General features: G+C 48.7%; 1 protein-coding gene and 1 long non-coding RNA gene across 7 annotated transcripts in view; one reads left to right on the forward strand and one right to left on the reverse strand.

Moving 5' to 3' along the window:
• Positions 1-7,847: 7,847 nt before the first annotated feature.
• Positions 7,848-13,261, reverse strand: LOC103101889 (uncharacterized). The gene is made up of 2 exons (XR_008911917.1): positions 12,379-13,261; positions 7,848-8,288 (listed from the first exon to the last, which is right to left on the reverse strand). It is a non-coding gene; the product is annotated as an uncharacterized LOC103101889 (long non-coding RNA).
• A 47-nt stretch (positions 13,262-13,308) lies between these two features.
• Positions 13,309-17,476, forward strand: part of WAPL (WAPL cohesin release factor) — an 89,527-nt gene continuing 85,359 nt past the window's right edge. For 4 of the 6 annotated variants that reach the window (XR_459882.3, XM_016426767.2, XM_007478041.3 and 1 more), the window contains exons 1-3: positions 13,738-13,869; positions 14,245-14,320; positions 16,086-16,606. Coding sequence is in view for 5 of the 6 variants with exons in the window: in XM_016426767.2 (XP_016282253.1) it covers positions 14,313-14,320; positions 16,086-16,606 (529 nt within the window). In the remaining variant the exon portion in view is untranslated. Of the gene's footprint in view, positions 13,870-14,244; positions 14,321-14,342; positions 14,499-16,085; positions 16,607-17,476 lie in introns of those variants that run through there. The other 2 variants (XM_007478038.3, XM_007478040.3) reach the window with 2 other exon arrangements.

Consider the following 17,476-nt stretch of genomic DNA (forward strand, 5'->3'; position numbering starts at 1 on the left):
ACCATCCTTTTGTATCCATTGTAAATTGGGCCACTACCAGATAGCCCAGCCTCTCTCCCAAGCCTGCTTGTAACCAGTCAGCATGTTTACTGTCCTATATTCCCCAAAAGGCATGTGAGACCCCCAAGTTCTATTATTCTTTGGAAAATCATCTTTGGCAGTAAATTTCCCAGGAACACTGTCCCCTTTCCTTTTGTATCTATTGTTTGGTTTTTTAAAAACCCAATACAGTGTATTGGTTCCAAGGCTGAAGAAGGGTAATGACTTGCCCGGGGTCACCCAGCTGGCAAATGTCCGTGGTCACATTTGAACCTAGGACCTCCAATCTCTAGGCCTGGCTCTCTATCCATTGAGCTACCCAGCTACCCCCCATTGTAAAGCGTCAGCCTCTCCCCAATAATCCCATCTTGGACTTCTCACTTCCCTGTGGCCATAGTGAAGCCAATCAATCATATTTTCCTATCCTTAGTTCCCCAAATAGTATACAAGTTCCCCAAGTTCTATTGTTCTTCAGAGAATCATCTTTTGTGTTATTCCTCCCAGAGATACTGTCCCCAGAGCCCCAGTGAGTCTTGACTCTGTAGTATTTTGGCACAAAGCCAGTCAAGTCTGTCTTGGGGACCCAAGACATGGCTGCACATCTCTCTTCATAATTTTTGGGGAGCATTTGTCTTAGGCCAATGACATGGGGCAGTGCCCCCCTTTTCTCTTATTACATACATTCCATTTAAATGAATGGCTTCCCGTTTCCTTGAAGAGTGGTTAAAGAGGGTGTACCTTGAAATTCTCAAGGTCCCCTTAAATTTCTACTTCACACAATTTGCATCTGGTCTTAGATACTTCCCAGCTATGTGGCTGTAGGCAAGTCATTTCACCTCAATTCGTTATGGGCACTGGATACCCTTGGGGTTTGGGAAGGATACCTTTAATGCAAGACTCCAAAACTTAGCTTAAAAATAAGAGATTTACTAATTTAGAAAGTAATGTGGAAAATGGCCAGGAGGATAGCAAGGTGGAACAGCAAGATGGGGAGCAGTTCCTTGGGAGGACAGCATGAAAGGAAAGGCTGTTTCCCCCAATGACATCAGTTCTGAGGTTTTTATACCTTTTTACAACAGATTCTATGCCCTGGTGGGGACATGATTTAGAGTGGTAAGCCCTCAGGCATTTGGTGGAGTGGGTGGTCATCTGACTGGGGTCTGCCTGGAGGCATAAAGATTCATCTCTTTGTCCATCTTAAGTCTGGAGGATGTTCCAGGGTAGATAGCCATCTCAAGGGGGGGAGGTCATTGGGTGTTTCTAGGTTAAGAGTCACAAGGATGTAAAGGCAAGGGAGTTTCCCTGGTAAGGGTTCGCCTGGGTTTCTGGGGTACAGTGCCCATGTCAAATTGCCTAGCCCTTACCACTCTTCTGCCTTGGAACTTGATAAGTCTGCCTTGGATACTTAGAATTGATTCTAAGAATGAAGGTAAGAGTTTAAAAAAAAAGTTCATATCCTAGAAACAAATTCTTCATTTTCAAGATGAAGAAACTAAGATTCGTTGAACTGCAGTGATTTTTCTGAGGTTCCATGCACAGTGGTTGCCATACTGGAATTTGAACCCATGTCCTTTAAGGATACGTCCAGAAATCTTGCTGATGCAGTAGGATTATTTGAAAAATTATTAGTTCAATTTGATCAGTCATGGTGTTTGACTCCCTCTTATTTACCAGGCCGTATGCCAAGTGAGGGTTTGAGGGATACCAAAATAGCAAGACTTTGCCCCAGTCTTCAAATGAGACAAAAACACTTAATAACAATTCTTATTCTTCTCATGAAGTTCCCAGTGCCTATCATTATCAAACCCTGGAAGGGGAAAAATATCATTAAACCCATTTTATAAATGAAGAAACTGAGGACCCAACAGAGCTAACCAGGTCCTTGAGTGAATAGAAATCAGGAAGATCTGAGTTCACATCTCACCTCAGTCATTTATGAGCTGGGTGCCCCTGGACAGGTCATTGAACCTGTTGACTTAGAAAAACAGAACTATTAAATAGTCAGAAAAATCACTCTTTAATCAAGGAAAAGGGATACTGACCCCTGGGAGAGCCAAACAACTCCAAGGAGTGGAGCTATTAAAGTTGGGAAGCTTAAATACTTTTCTAGGTGAAGCTTGGGGACTGAGGTTGAGAGGGACAGTTGATTGGCTTTACAATGGTAATAAAGGAAAATGAGGAGTTCCAGACAGGAATACCAGTGAGGGGCTGATGCTTTGTTGTTGGTTGTCTCTCCAACCTAGGATGACTATTGTCTTTGTGTGTTTTTCTACACAAAGACACCTGTGCATGAAGATTTAAGTGGAAGAGTCTATGCACAGAGACAGTCCCACTCTCTTGGCGTTGGAAGCCTGGGTCCAGTGGCACGAAAAGTCGTTACACTTGGAGACTTCCTCAGCTGCATTGGATGGCCATGTTGTCCTTTGTGTTCCAACACACCCTAAGCACTCCACAGTGCTTTGCTGCGTCGCCCTCTCAGCCGTTGAACCTTCTTGTTGGTTTCTTCCATTTGTTCCACCGAAGCAGTCTTCACATGCTGGATGAGCAAAGCCCTGGTTCACCAGGCAGGGGTCGACGAGGACGACCCGATGGCTACCCTCACAAGGTTTAGCCATTGCCTGGGGTGTGGCCGCTGCTGCATGCTAGCAGCTACTGGGAGCCACAAGTGAGAGCTGGGTGTCAGGTGAGGGTCAGAGGCTGGAGAGCTGCCCTAGGAGGGCACGACAAGCCCTACATACCAGAGATACTACCCCTCCCTGAGCACCCCATACACCCAGGGACACAAAAGGGAAAGACCCAGCCCTGGGCCATCTTGGTAAAGGACTTTGGCCCAAGGGGAGAAACCATTGAGACAAAAGAGACACTTAACATCTGATGGGATTAGCTACGCCCACCCAAACTACCTTAAAGTCTATTGTTAGTCTGAGACCTGGGAAGGAGGACTTTCCCCCAGGGAGGAACTCTCAAGGGACAAGGTCAAGCCTTTAAGCTAAGTAAACTGAGGATCATTAACTCTTTCTAGGCTACACTCTTGGGCTTTCTAGATTCCATGTTGACAAACCTCTGTGGATGATCATACTAGCTCACAGGGTTATGGGGATTGCCATTTTCTTTTAAAGAAAAATCAATCAGTCAATTATTAAGCATTTACAGTGAGCTGGTCAATGTGTCAAGCACGAGGGCCACAAAACAAACAAAAAAAATAGTTCCCTCTCTTAGGAAGCTCACAGTTTAATAGGATTCTTTCCCCAAGCTTGATTGTATTCTGTCAGTTATAGTTTGAACCCTCCCATTTCCTTGTAGCTATAGCGATGTCAGTCATCTTTCCCAACCCCTGGACCCCCCAACTGGCATAGAGGTTCCCCAAATCCTTTGTTCCTTGGAGCTGCCCATCTAGCTTGGTTGGCTCTCCCAGGGGTCAGTGTCCAGAGCAGCCAGAGTTCAACCCTTGGACTCTGTGTGGGTGTCAGCGGGCAGCTCTGTGAAGAGGCCTTCTATCCCACTGAACCCCTTGCTTTGATTAAAGAGTGCTTTTTCTGACTATTTAATAGTTCTGTGTTTCTTTCAAGTCAACAGGATCAAATGAGATAAGAACATCCTGTAAAGTACTTGGCAGGAAGCTTTTATTCTTAGGGTGTCTGAGCTAGAAGTTGAACTCGGGGATCTTGGCTGTCAGTCCAGAGCTTCTCCTCCCACCTTTGGGCAGCTGCTCCTCCCCTGTCCTTCACTCTCTCAAAGGCCCCTCTGGGGACCCCTGGCAGGTGGGAACTAACCCAGTCATCTTGGAAAATGGTGCCCTGGGGCTTCCTCCGCCATACCTGCATGGTCCCCAAGAAGCAATGATTCAGCTCCTGCCCGCCACATAGTAAGAACTTTAATAAGTAAAGAGTCCTTCATTCATTCATTCACTCACCCATTCATTCGTTCACTCATTCATTCACTCACCCATTCATTCACTCATTCCAGGCAGAAAGCAAAAAGTGGGCTAAGGGACACACCCTGTGGTGTCCACCTATGGCACAGGCTTTCTCCCCCTTCCATCGCTGGCCTCAGGCGTTCTGAAGAGGGGTTTTGTGGTCTGATATCTCCCTGTCTTGGAAGACTAACTAAAAAGGATATTCCATGGACAACAGGGGTCCCCTAGCAGCTGCGCCCCTTTCCTGCCCTTCAGCAAACAAAGCTGCCCCTCCTTCCTGGGCTTTGCGGGGTCAGTTTTCCCCATCTCAGGGCGCTTCTTGACCAGATACACTCTTCCAGCTCCCGCAGGGCCTGCCTGGACAGACACTTTCTGGTGGGCAGCAGCCTTCTAAAAGGAGGTCCTGGCGGGCCGGGAGCGCAGTCACTGAAGCCGGCGGCTGCCCCGAGAATGCTGTGGCCGCCCCGAGGCCCCAGAGCTCCTCAGCCCAGTTCCGTAAAGCAGCCCCTGGTCCCGGGACTGCAGAATGAACCTTTGCCCGGAGCCCTCAGAATGCTGGATGGCCTCCGAGCGGCTGGGAAGAAGCGCAAACGAGGGCACAAGTTGGCCGTCCTTGGCACGGGGGACAGCGTATGGGGAGCCTAACTTTTCAACCAGCCTCCAGACAGAAGGACCCAGGGGTGGGGGTGGGGGGGAAGGGGAGCCTGGCCTTGCCCATGCTGCCCTGCCTGGGTTCCATGTAAATAAGACGAGGAAGGGCAGCTCCGTGGTTCTGTGAATAGAGTGAGGGAGGGAAGGGGGAAGACCTGAGTTCCAATCTGGGTGACTGGACAAGTCCCTCGACATCTGTGCCACGTGGGGGTGGGGAGGGGGATGGGGAGGATCCTGTGAGGCCAGAGGACGTTCTCTTGGCTGTTCCCATCCCTGACCTTCCAGGAGGCTGGGACGGTCAACTCGCTCCTGCAGGGTCCCCTCAGCCCTGAAGAAAGCCGCCAGGTGCTCCGCTCCGGAGCTTCTCCATCAGCACAGCCGGGCTCAGGGGCGTCTCCTGGGGGGTGGGGCGCTCCCCGTCCCCCGCCTCTGGAGACCTCCTTGTCCCGCTCTGCAGCCCAGAAGAGCTTCCCAGTCCAGGGCTCGTTTTCACATTAAACAGTCCCATGCGCAGAGATCCCCGAACAGGAACTGGGCTCTGAGAAGCTTGGCTGCTATGGAGCATCGATGGGAGACAGAGAGGTGGCCAGGCAGGGCCTCTCCCCCTCCGGCCTCTCCTGTGGGCCTGCCCCATCATGGATCCCTCAGGAGCTGCGAGGAGCACCAGCGGGAGCTGACACTCTCCTGGGCTAGATGGAGGATGGAGGAGCCTTTCCAGAGCGCCCGCCCTCACTAGGTGGGTAATCAAGGCACTAAAACTAGTCCGGAAGCCGCAAGGCCTCTCGCTGTGTGCCCCTGGGCGAGTCACTCGACTTATTTGCCTTAATCTGCTGCAGAAGGAAATGGCAGGTCATTCCTGATTCTTTCCCAAGAAAACCCGGTAGACAGTCTCGGTGCGTAGGTCACCCGGCGGCGGAGAGTGAGGCAGGAATCCTTGAGAGAACCAGGAGCCTGGGCCAGGGTGACCTAAGCACACACCTCCCGCTGGGTCCTCCCAATGAGGATCCCCATTTGGCAGGTGAGGAGACGGAGGCAGAGCGGAGGAGGCGGGTCTTCCGGTTCCAGCTCTCCACTGGACCACCACTTCCTGGGCTGGAGGAAAGAGATCTTCCCAAAGTAGCAAGCAGAGGATGGGCGCCACATCCCTGAGGCTGGGAGAGTTCCCGCCTCCCTCTCAGGCAGGCCTGACCGCAGGCTATGCTGTCCCATGTTTGGGGGTTCCGGCTGTCCGGATCACCCCGTAGTAACAAGTGGGTTTGTCGCCCAGATCCAGCCAGTCCTTCCTTGGGGTGGGGGGTGGGGTTCGTGGGTGTTCCTGTTCCAAGAGGTTGGCCGGGAGCTGGGAAAAGCTGATGGGAGACAGACAGCTCGTCTTTCAGGCCTCCCGGCTGAGGCTCATCCATAATGAAGCGGGAGGCCTCTCAGGCGGGTGCTGACTTGGGGAGCTGGAAGAGGCTGCCAAGCAAGACAAGAGAGCCCCGAAGCGCACCGAGGGAGCGCCATGCTGGAGAGCAGGGAGGGAAGGAAGCTGCTGAGGGAGAAGGCCCCCCCCTTCCCGGGTCCCCAAGTTCCTTCCCTCTCGGCCTCGGGGCCTCCCCTCATTCCTTCCCTAAGGGCAGTTCAGCGCCATGGAGCCCCCCCCCCCCCCTTCAATTCCAAGCCAGAAAGCTTGGCCGGGTCTCCTCTCCGCAGGACCCGGACACTCTGAATACGTAGCCTTGTCGGCACACAAACTCCGGGGTGCAAAAGGGACTGCGGAGGGGACCCCAGGGCCCGGCCCGAGGAGAGCCATCCCCTCGGGCTCACTGGGAGGGAGTGACCCAAAGGAGTGGAGGCAGAGGGCTGGGGGGGGAGGGGGCGCTCACTGTCTGAAGAGGAAGCAGAGCCCCAGAGAGGCCCGAGCTAGGAAGAATCTGAAGTGGGATTGGAACCCGGATCCAGACTCCCAGCTGAGCCTTGGAGCCTGGCAGGGAGCTCCCATCCAGCCTTCCCCATCTGCTGCCCTCAAGGCCGGGGATCTCCAGCCGCCCTCCGATGCTCCAGATCACATTTGGATTCGCGGGAGCAGAGGGGCCCTCGCAGGTGCCTGGCAACCTCGCCAAGGCATCGGCTCGTGTTTGCACAGCCCGACCCTCCTCCAGCGAGTCTCCAAAGGCCTGCAGAGGGAGGCAGACACTCAGGGCCCAGAGAGCGCAGCCCAGGCTTCCCAAGAGTCCGTCCTTGGTAAAGCCAATGAGCACAGTAACCTGATCCTCCTGGCAGGGAGCTCCCACACCAAGAGACTGCCCAGCAGCTCCCCAAGGGAGTCCCCTCTCCTCCCCTCCCCCAGCGGGGCTGTCCTATGAGGCCACGTCCCTTCCCCCAGCTAGTAGCATGAGGCGGCCTCCTGGCCCGGCTCCCTGCTCCCCTGGCTTCTCTTCCCTTCTCTGGGCCTGGCTCCCCCGTGGGGTCACCTCCTCTCCTCTCCCCCACGAAGGGCCACCATGTTTCCTCTCACTTCCTTCCCCCTCACTACCCTGGCGGGGGGGGGGGGGGGGGGGGGGGGGGGGGGGGGGGGGCTCTTCTTCGGGGTACTCTTCCTGAAGGATCTCCAGTGAAGGAATGAAAGCTCCCTCGGGGTTCCCATACTTATTAGACAAAGGCAAAGCCATGACCCATTTCCGGCACCCACCAGGCCTCTGCCCTGAGGAGCCTGATAAGACCATGATAAAGTCTGAGTCCTAGAAGGTACAGGGGGAGTCCTTACTCCCTGGGGGCTCACCAAGGCTTTCGGGGCTAACGAGCACCTTGGGGTGCTGCCATAGGCCAAGGCACGAGGAAAGCCAGGCTCGGCCCTCCAGAAGCTCACCAAGGGATGAGGAGAGGATAGGCTGCAGCCGGGGTCCCCGGCACCTTCTGGGGGCATCCCGCATCCCGAGGAATGGACAAAGGCTTGGCGATGAGGTGCCATCTGCATGGGTTGGGTGGGGGCAATTCCAGAGATGGAGAAGGCAGGTGGGAAAGGCCTCCCAGGGCGAGGAAGCTGCAGACACTAAAGGAGAGCTGGGAAAACACGGGGCCACAAGGCAGGATGAGGCTGAGCTTTTCCTCCAGTAAGACAAGCCCTGGATCTCTTCTTATTGGCAAGGGTAAAGGGAAACAAGTAGCTTTTTTAGGGCAGCAGCAGATTTTGCGGCTTTAGAAAGATGAAAGGATAAATAGTTTGTAATTGTGGGATTAGCAAAAAACAACATTCCCAATCTTTTTGGCGTGTGGAATCGTCCGCCTTTATTCCCCCAAACACAATCCTTTGCTGATTCTCTAATGAGCAGTGAACAGGTTAAGTAAGTGCTCACATTGCTCCCTGGCTCGGATGCTCCCCGCCCCCTGTGATGGCCTCCTTGGTGAGTGGGGAGGTCCCTCCTGCTCCACATGGACCAGCTTATCCTGGACAGGAGGCCGGCCCTGGGGGTGGGGAAGTCAAGAGGCTTCAAACTCCAGTTTCCTCTGTAAAAGGAGAGGCTTGAACTAGATGTTCTTTAAGAACTCTGCTGTGGGGCTCAGTGGATGGAAAGCCAGGCCTGGAGACAAAGGTCCTAGGTTCCAATCTGGTCTCAGATACTTCCCAGCTGTGTGACCCTGGGCAAGTCACTTCACCCCCTTGGCCTAGCCCGTACTGCTCCTCCAATCCATAGCATGAATCCTAAGGCAGAGGGTAAGAAAGAGAAACAAAAAGAAAGCACACAGCACAGCCATTATTTTCTCAGAGGTATTTTCTACTGGGCCTAAATCCCGTGATGATTCTATTGGGACACAGAACTTTAAATTTCCTTTGGAAGGTAAAGAGTCTTCCTAATCGGACATATTTATATGGATAAGTCTGGGAACAGAAGGAAGGGCGGATTGAAGAAGGGCAAAGGTGGAGGAAGGCCTGGGAGCTACTGCAATTTTCAAGTAAAGGGTAGTAAGTAACCAAGGCCTGGTAGCAGAAATAGGAAGAGGAGACCCGAGATAATTTTGGTGTTAACAGCCACTGGACTTGGGAAGTGCCTGGCCCTGAAAGGAAACAGAATGCTCAGGGCAGATGAGGAAGTTTTGAAGCCTAGTCCATTGGGCTCGCTCTGACTCTGACGCTGGCCAGCCTACAAAGATGGCAGCCTTTCTCCACATTCCACATTGTTAGAATGACTCCCCAACCACATTCTGCTTTTCCTTCCTTTGCACTTAGGACTGACTAGACAGCAACATACTCCCAAAAGGAGGTCTTTGGGGTATTTACTCATTTTCCTGAAAAATAAGGTCATTATGGTATTTTCTAGGGATTTCCACCTTCTGAAAGTGGAAAGTTAACAGAAATTCTCTAGAGCAAGAAAAAGATCCACCCAATAACAAGCATGTATTATGCACCTATCCACAAGGCACTGGGCTAAACACTCTCACACACACACACACACACACACAGACACGAATAAAGCAATCCAAAAATGGCCTTTTCCTCTTCAGAAAATATTAAAATAATAACAAAAGTTAACATTTATATAGTGCTTTAAAGTGATCAGAGGTTTACAAACATCCTGTTTTAAAAAGGATCATGTGTGTTCCCTTCACCTCCTCTTAGATGACTTTCAAGACATTTCCTTTAAAAAAAATCATACAAATAAAAAAATGGATTATTTCTCAGGAACTCCAATTTGTAACCATCTGCTAGGTGAAGGCAATACACACCACAGCCATTATTTTCCTCAGGGGTATTTTCTGAAACCTATAATCAAAATGTAATTGTAAATTCACTTGGGACTTTCCTTCTTCTCAGTCTAGTTGGGGGTGGGAGGTGCCAACTCTCCTCTGAAGACAGGTAGGGTTAGTCTTGCAGAATAGCCATTTGTGATAGGTGGAAAGCAAAGCTTTTGTTTGCTTATTTCTGGCGTCATGATGAATAGAAAGTAAATTTCCACAAGTACTGGTTGTGCCCCTTAAAGAGATTTTCCCTACTCCCAAGAAACCAATAGTAGATTCTCCTGGGGGGGGGGGGAAGGTAGGGCCCAGACGGGAAATAAAGAGGTACCACACAGTTCTGAACACCAGCTTCAGAAGCTTGCTTCCTTCAAATGCAGATGGAGCTGCATGAGAAACAAAGAAAATGGAAAATAACCAAAGGAAGTCAAAGGCTGTCAGCAGGGAATAAGGGTAGGCCCAGGTGGTGGTAGGCATTCCTGGCCTGGCCATAGCTTGACCACTAGGGCACAAAGTTTTAGCCAAGGAGAGAGAGAGAGAGAGAGAGAGAGAGAGAGAGAGAGAGAGAGAGAGAGAGAGAGAGAGAGAGAGAGAGAGAGAGTGAGTGCGTGTGCGTGCGTGCGTGTGTGTGTTTTAAAGAAATCCCCAAGATTGAATTGCAGTTCCTGTGTTCTAGGTGACCTGGATGCAGACAGGAGTGTGACTGTTACTCAAATTTGGGTCAAAGAGACATTCACTTACAGGAGAGCTCTACTGTATATGTGGACAAGCTCATCTCAGGTGACATTTCTTTAGTTGGTTATCTTCAAAATGGGAAGAAAACAAAAGACACTTAAAAAAAGGATCCCTGGGGTGTTAAAATTTTTTAAATATAATTTTATTAAAAAATATATTTTTGGGGGCAGCTGGGTAGCTCAGTGGATTGAGAGTCATGCCTAGAGATGGGAGGTCCTAGGTTCAAATTTGACCTCAGACACTTCCCAGCTGTGTGACCTTGGGCAAGTCACTTGACCCCCATTGCCTAGCCCTTACTACTCTTCTGCCAATACACTGTATTGACTCCAAGAAGGAAGGTAAGGGTTTGGTTTTTTTTTTCCATGGTTACATGATTCGTGTTGTCTTCCTCCCTTCTTCCCTCTCCCCTCCCTCCCGGAGTTCACAAGCAGTTCCACTGAATTATACATGTATTAGCACTCAAAACCTGTTTCTATATTACTCATTTTTATAAGAGTAATCTTACAAAACCCAAACCCCAAATCATATACCCACATAAACAAATAAAAATCATATGTTTTCTTCTGTGTTTCTACTCCCACAGATCTTCCTCTGGATGTGCACAGCATTCTTTCTCATAAATCCCTCAGAATTGTCCTGGATCATTGCATTACTGCTAGTAGCAAAGTCTATCACATTTGATCCTCCCTCTCTGGAGTATTTTTGAAAAGTCTTCGATTTTCAATAGCTACAGAAACATTTTATCCAGCCACTGGGCCTAGCTCACAAAGAATGCACATACTTTGAATAGAGAGGGTTAACAGCTAGCTTAAGATACCTTTGGGATAAAATCTTGCAATTATCTCCTTGCTCCTCTGGTTTTTTGATCTTAGCTTTGGCTTCTGATGATAATTACCCCTTAATTAGCACCCACCACTGTATCATCTAAGTAATTATAGCAAGTATTGCCTGTACCCCAACAAGTTGTCTTCAAAGAAAATTATAAAAGGTCCCACATAGACTTTTAAAAGCAAAACTGGTTCAAATAAAACAAGTCAGAATTCTGACCTAACTACCATTCAAGCCAGCTGCAGTAAAAGTTGGCTTTTAAAAAGAAAAAAAAAGTATAGTGTGCATAAAAGTTTTAATGTATAGGTACAAAGTTGGGGTATAGGTTATCTATATTTACAATAACTCACCAATGTGTAGTGCTTTAATCATTCAACTGCTAAGCAGCACCCTGGCTGGAATTAGAGCTGTTTTCCAAGGACTCATTATAGATCTTCACAAATATACCAGTAATATAGTATTTAAAGTATTCTTTATGATTTAAGATAAAGTTACTTTAAGTACTTCATAAACACATTCTATTCATAATTCTAGGTATATGCATGGGAGGTCTTTAAGAAAAATGGTAAATGAAGCAGATAGGTGGCATGGCAGATAGAACACCAGGCATGTGTTAGGAGCTGGATTCAAATGTATTCTCAGATACTTCCTAGCTGTGTCACCTTGACAAGTCACTTAACACTGTTTGTCTAGCCTTTGCCCTTCTGACTTAGAAATGAGTTACTAAGACAAAAGGTTAGAGTTTAGAAAAAAAAATAGTAACATGCTTTATTAATTTCTCAAGTAATTTCCTAAAGCTCCATTAACCTCCCATTTCCTGAAGAGTAAGTCACATTATAGATACAGAAATCATGGGTATGATTTTGAGATATTTATTAAACTTTAAGTAGGAAAAAATATTATGTTGATAATTTTTCAAAAGACTCGGCTAAATAGCTGAATGGAAATTATTATACAGCTCAATCCCTTTATGTTACAAATGAGCAAACTGAGGCCCAGATTATTAAAGGAATGTAAGTCAAGGTCACCCAGATGTCTACAGGCAAAGGCAGAATTAGAAACCAGGTCTCCTTATGACCAGACTAGGGTAATTCACAGTAATTATATAATTGGGTCAAATATATCTGGTTTTCTATTGATAAGGGTTTTTAAGGTTTACCACACCAAAAAGTAAGAAAGAAACTTTTTCACAATAGGGGTGGTTTGGGGAGAGACAGACAGACTAGGGAGGGAGGAAGGAGGAGGGGGGGGAGAGGGGGAGAGGGGGAGAGGGGGAGAGGGGGAGAGGGGGAGAGGAGAGAGAGAGAGAGAGAGAGAGAGAGAGAGAGAGAGAGAGAGAGAGAGAGAGAGAGAGGAGAGAGAGAGAGAGAGAGAGAGAGGGAGGGAGGAGGGGGAGGGGAGAGAGGGAGGGGGAGGGAGAGAGGGAGAGAGGGAGAGAGGGAGTGGAGAGGGAGAGGGAGAGGAGAGAGAAGAAACAAGAAAACAGATCTAGTTACCTGATCCCCTACAGATAGGTGACCTCAGTTGCTAGAAGCTGTCAATTTCCAGGATGACTCATTTGGAGCACTAAGCAATGTTCAGATAAGAAGGATTTTATAATTCTTTAAAATTAAAATTAAAGTGAGAAAGAAAAAAAAGGTGCTTGCTTACTTGTTTCCATAAAAAGTATCTTAAAATATTTTCGTTGATATCTTCATGAGGGCTGCATGTCGCTGATTATGTGGATCAAGTGAGGGACAGAGAAAAAGACAAGGAGAGACAGAGACAGAAAAAGACGGAGAGACGGTCAGACAGAAGGACAGAAAGAGACTGGAAGGAGACACAGACACACAGAGATACCGGGAGTGGGAGGGGGTCTTCCCCTTTCCTTTCCATCGCCTTGGGCACCCCGAATCCCGGGTCCCTGAGCCTCTCTGGGTGCCCCGTGGGAGCTCTGGCCAGACTATGCCGGCAAAAGGGCGCACTCCACTATCCCACGCCCGTCAAGGTTTCCGGGGTTGGGGCCGCCCCCAGTGCACCCCGAGACTGGTCAGAGCTCGCTACTAAGCCGGGGGCCTCGGCGGGCGCCTCCAGGTCCCCGGGCTGCTGCAAGTCACGGACACCCAGACGTGCGCCGAGACTCAAGCACCTGCACACCCCACCCAGGGCCGGAAGTTTTCGAGGGCGGCAGCAGTGGCAGCTCAGGTCCAGGCTTTCGGCAGATCCTTGGCCCTTCCTCCTACTCTCTTCTTCCTAACGCCAGCTGCTCACTCACGCCCCCGCCCTGGGAGTCCGGCAGGGAACTACACCTCCCGTCGACCCTCGCGGCCGGCGCCATGGCGGGTCCCCGCGCGTGCGGCGTCCCGCGCGTGCGCGGCAGTTGGCACGAACGGCGCCGCGATTGGTTGCGGCGACTAGGGCCGCGCGGGGCCTGTGGGAAGCGCCGTGACGGAGCTGGCGGCTGGGGGAGGAAGGGGGGCGGCCGGCCGGGGAGCGCAAATGGCGTTGAGATGGTTCAGGGCCCTGCTCAAACTCCAGCCCTGACCACTCACCGGGCTAGGAGGCGGCGCAGGCGGGGACGGCGGCGGCGGCGGCGGCGGCCCAACTCGCGGAGCTAGCCAGCGCCGGAGGCGCGAACGGGACGGCCTAGGCCCGGGCCGGCGGCGGCGGCAGCGGGGGAAGTTGCGGGGCAGCCGCCGCCGGCGCTCCCCCCTTCCCCTTCTCCCGCTCCTCCCTTCCCCGCAGGCTCCTCTGGGCCCGGAGCGGACGACAGCGGCAGCGGAACTCTTCTTCCCCTCCCCCTCCTCGGCTCCCTCTTCCTCGCGCGTCAACCGTCTCCCACCTCGCGCGCGCCAACCGTCCGCCCCCCTCCCCCCCGCCTAGCGCGCGCGGGGGCCCCAGCGGCTGCCCGGCTCGCGCCGCCCGGGGGCCGCCGGGAAAGCGAGGCGGCGGCGGCGGCGGTGGCGGCCGAAGCCCGGAGTCCCCACCCCGCCCGCCCGGCGCCCAGGGTAAGTGAGGTTTCGCGACTGCCGCTAGGCCCCGCCCGAGACGGGGGACCCGGGAGGGGACCCGGGGCACCCGGAGGAAGTTGGGGGAACGGGCTGGCGGGCGGAGAGAAGTGCCTTCTCGGTCCTTGCCCTCCTTTCTCCCCCAGCCCCCACCCCGGGCCCTTTTCGGGCGGCTGCCAGGTCCGGGACGCCTCTCGGTCAAGTGCACCCATTTGTGCCCGGAGAACTGGACTGGGGAAGGGGGGAGAGGAAGCCCCGGAGCTGGGTGTGGGACAGAAAGTGTGGGCGCCGTGAGCCCGCACCGTGGCGGCGGGGCGGGGCAGGAAGAGTCCCCCGGACTCCAGATCACCCAAGTCCCCTTTTCTTTCCGGCCAGGACAGGTTGTTTGGAGGAGTTGCAAATGTCTCCGAAGCCCCGAGTGAGAGGTTAAGACCCACGCGCCTATGCACATGTACGTGAGACCGTGAGTATAAGTTGTGCGCCCGCGCCCCGGACCCCGAGCGGCGCGGCTGGGCCCGGTTCGCTAACTGCGGGCTCCACTCGTGTGCGGCATCCCGGAAGCTCTAAGGGAGTTTTTCCAGTTTTGACCTGGTCCTCCACTGCAAAGGGGAGATTTTTCCATTGAGAAAGTAAGCTTTGGGCAAATTATGTGGTGTTAACTTTTTAAGGTCATGGTTTGAGAGGTTGGTTCGATCAGTTCTCATTTTACGGAGGAGAAACTGAGGCCCAGAACCGTATGAAGATTAAAACCCAAATCCAAGGAATTCCCAATCCACTTTTTGGGAAATGCCTCAGATGTATACATATCCCGCTGTGATATATGTGACAATTAAGTGAAGTAACTAATTTCTCCTGTTTTTAGACGAAACTTAATACAGTTATGTAAATAAAATATTTTGTTTTATAACACCTGTGAAAGAAAAACCCAAGATTCTCTGATTTTTCCTAGTTCTACTCCCCAAGGTGATAGGAAATGTTCTAAATTCGTTATTGAGTTGTATATCTCATGAGGAAAAATAGCTTAATATCCCAAAAGATGAGTTGAATAATGATTCTTCAGAATGTTGGGTGAGTGTCCCCCAAAATTACATAGGGGTAATTTGGTGTAAGGGAAAGCTTTCCAGGAACGTGACCTAAAGTCCACTTGAAGCTCATAATTCCATTACAGTGAAGTTGTATACCCCTCTGAGAGTTTATTGTAAATGCAACTAGATTTGTATAGTGGGCATTTTAAAATTTTTTGAAAAGTTTTCAACAGTTAACTGAAAGGGGGATATTGGTGAAAATACGTGTTATACAGTTTGAAGGTGTTCTGAAAAGATGAATAATTTCTACTTTTGGGAGAGAAGGAAGTAGGCAAATTAATGGATGCAAGTTATTCCTCCTTCCCCCATTTTCAACCCAATTGAATGTGAGGTCTTTGAAAATAGAAACCTTTGCTAGTATAGCACAGTACCTGGAACTCTAGTAGGCACTTAAATATTTTTGAATGGAATTGATCTTTCAATGTAGTTTAACTTTCTGGATATTTTATATTGAGATAGGTATTTATACAATCATGTCTTCTCCTTTAGTAATGCCATCCTTATTGGTTTGATAAATTTGAATGAATCACTGAATCCTTGAAGTTCATGGACAAAAGTTAAAAAGAGGGGGGCAACATCTTAAGTTTGTCATATTGTATCATATTCCTGGAGCTAATGTTAAAGAACCTAGTGTGCACTAGTTTATCAAATACAAAAATAGTATCTTCAAAGTCAGACTAAATTAGCATGAGACTCAACATTTTTGAAGTTAGGACAGAAGTATACATTAGATTTAACATGCCCATTTTTGACACTAAAAGTGAAAATTTAGGAAACCAGAAACATGATATGACCCAACATTGAAGTGTCTAAAAGGTAAATACCCCTTAATTGCATTTTGTTTATGTTTTTCTTGGCTTAATACAGCCCAGTAGTTAGGAATTGAGCTTTTCACACCAAAATTTTTCAAAAGATGAGTGTCTAATTAAGCTTTTTAATCATTAAACTTAATATACTTATGCGCAGAAAGTGTTGTAAATGGGTATTTTACATGACTTGGTTTAATTTGGAGCTTTAATGAGTTCTAATATTTTGTGATGTGAATTGTAAGTCTATATCATATCTGGTTGGCAACTTATTTTACAAATTTTAAAATTATAATATTGGTTATATTTTCTTGGTTTCCCACAGAGAATATGAAACAGGTGTCAAAATGACATCCAGATTTGGGAAAACATATAGCAGGAAAGGGGGAAATGGCAGCTCAAAATTTGATGAAGTTTTTTCCAACAAACGGACCACCCTTAGTACAAAATGGGGAGAAACTACCTTTATGGCTAAATTAGGCCAAAAGAGGCCAAATTTAAATCCAGATATCCCAGAAATTCCCAAGAAGCCTAAAGTGGAAGATGAAAATTCAGAAGATCCTTTTGGATTTGATAGTGATGAAGAGTCTTTACCAGTTTCTTCAAAGAATGTGGCCCAAGCTAAGAGTTCCTCCCAGTTGGAGCCTGGTGAAGTTGCTCATCTGAGTGACTTCACCTCTGTACTTGAAGCAAACAGCTGTATTAGTCAACCAATCAGCGAAGACATTATTGTGTCCAGCAAGTGCTTACCTTGTGAGAGTACTTTCCTTGGTTTAAAAGAAAAGAGCACAAACCGAACCTTTGAGGATGGTGAAAACAAAAGTAGTGCAAAACTAATAACTAAAGGTGAGTTTTTATTTCATACTTTGTAAACATTTGTTATAATTGTCATAGTTCCTTCTAAAGTATGCATGTTATTTACTTTTATGTAACTTAAACTATAGACTTGCTTTAGTTGACATTGACTTTGGAAAAGGGAAATATAAAAGCTTAACTCAATTTTGTAAATAAATTTCAAAACTGATCATAATTTGCTTTTAAGAAAAGCTTTATTTTTATACAGGAGAGTACTGCTGTTGAAAAGCATTTTGTGTATAGCTCAGATCTCTTCATTTTGAATATTAATCCATTATAAAATACCTTATTTGTCAAATTTAGTATTTGGTAGAGTTAGATGGTTATTATTTAAGGTAGCATGAATATTAAATTGTAGTATTGGCCCAAGTTTAAAATGTTTAACTTGCAGTGATGTGTCCAGGAAACAAATATTAGTCTTAAATTGTATTTTAGTAATTTTCTTGAGCATAATTAATTAGTATTTTACCCTAATTCCTGGTGAGATTTGATTTAGGACTGAGATCAATAGTCAAGACAGGTACTGTCAAGTTTATGCAAGGATATAATCCCAAAGTTCACTTTTAAGTTGGTTATTTTGGATCTTGAAAGATGCTTCCTTCCAGAATCAATGGGGTAGTTTAGTTCCCAGGTCCGCCTATAAATAGAATTTTATAGCTGGAAAAGACCTAAACATTCATTTCACCTACCCTACCCCCCCCCCTTTTTTTTCCCAGGGAAACTGAAGTAGAGAGGTTTTGTGATTTACAGCAGCCCAGGAATTAACCCAAAATATAGCTGAAAGAGTACTATTCTGGCCTTGGGGTGGGAGGTAAAATACAGGAGACTAGGCACAGATTACGGAAGGTAGACAACTCCTAT

This window comes from Monodelphis domestica, chromosome 1, assembly GCF_027887165.1.
Source record: "Monodelphis domestica isolate mMonDom1 chromosome 1, mMonDom1.pri, whole genome shotgun sequence".
Lineage (NCBI taxonomy): Eukaryota > Metazoa > Chordata > Mammalia > Didelphimorphia > Didelphidae > Monodelphis > Monodelphis domestica.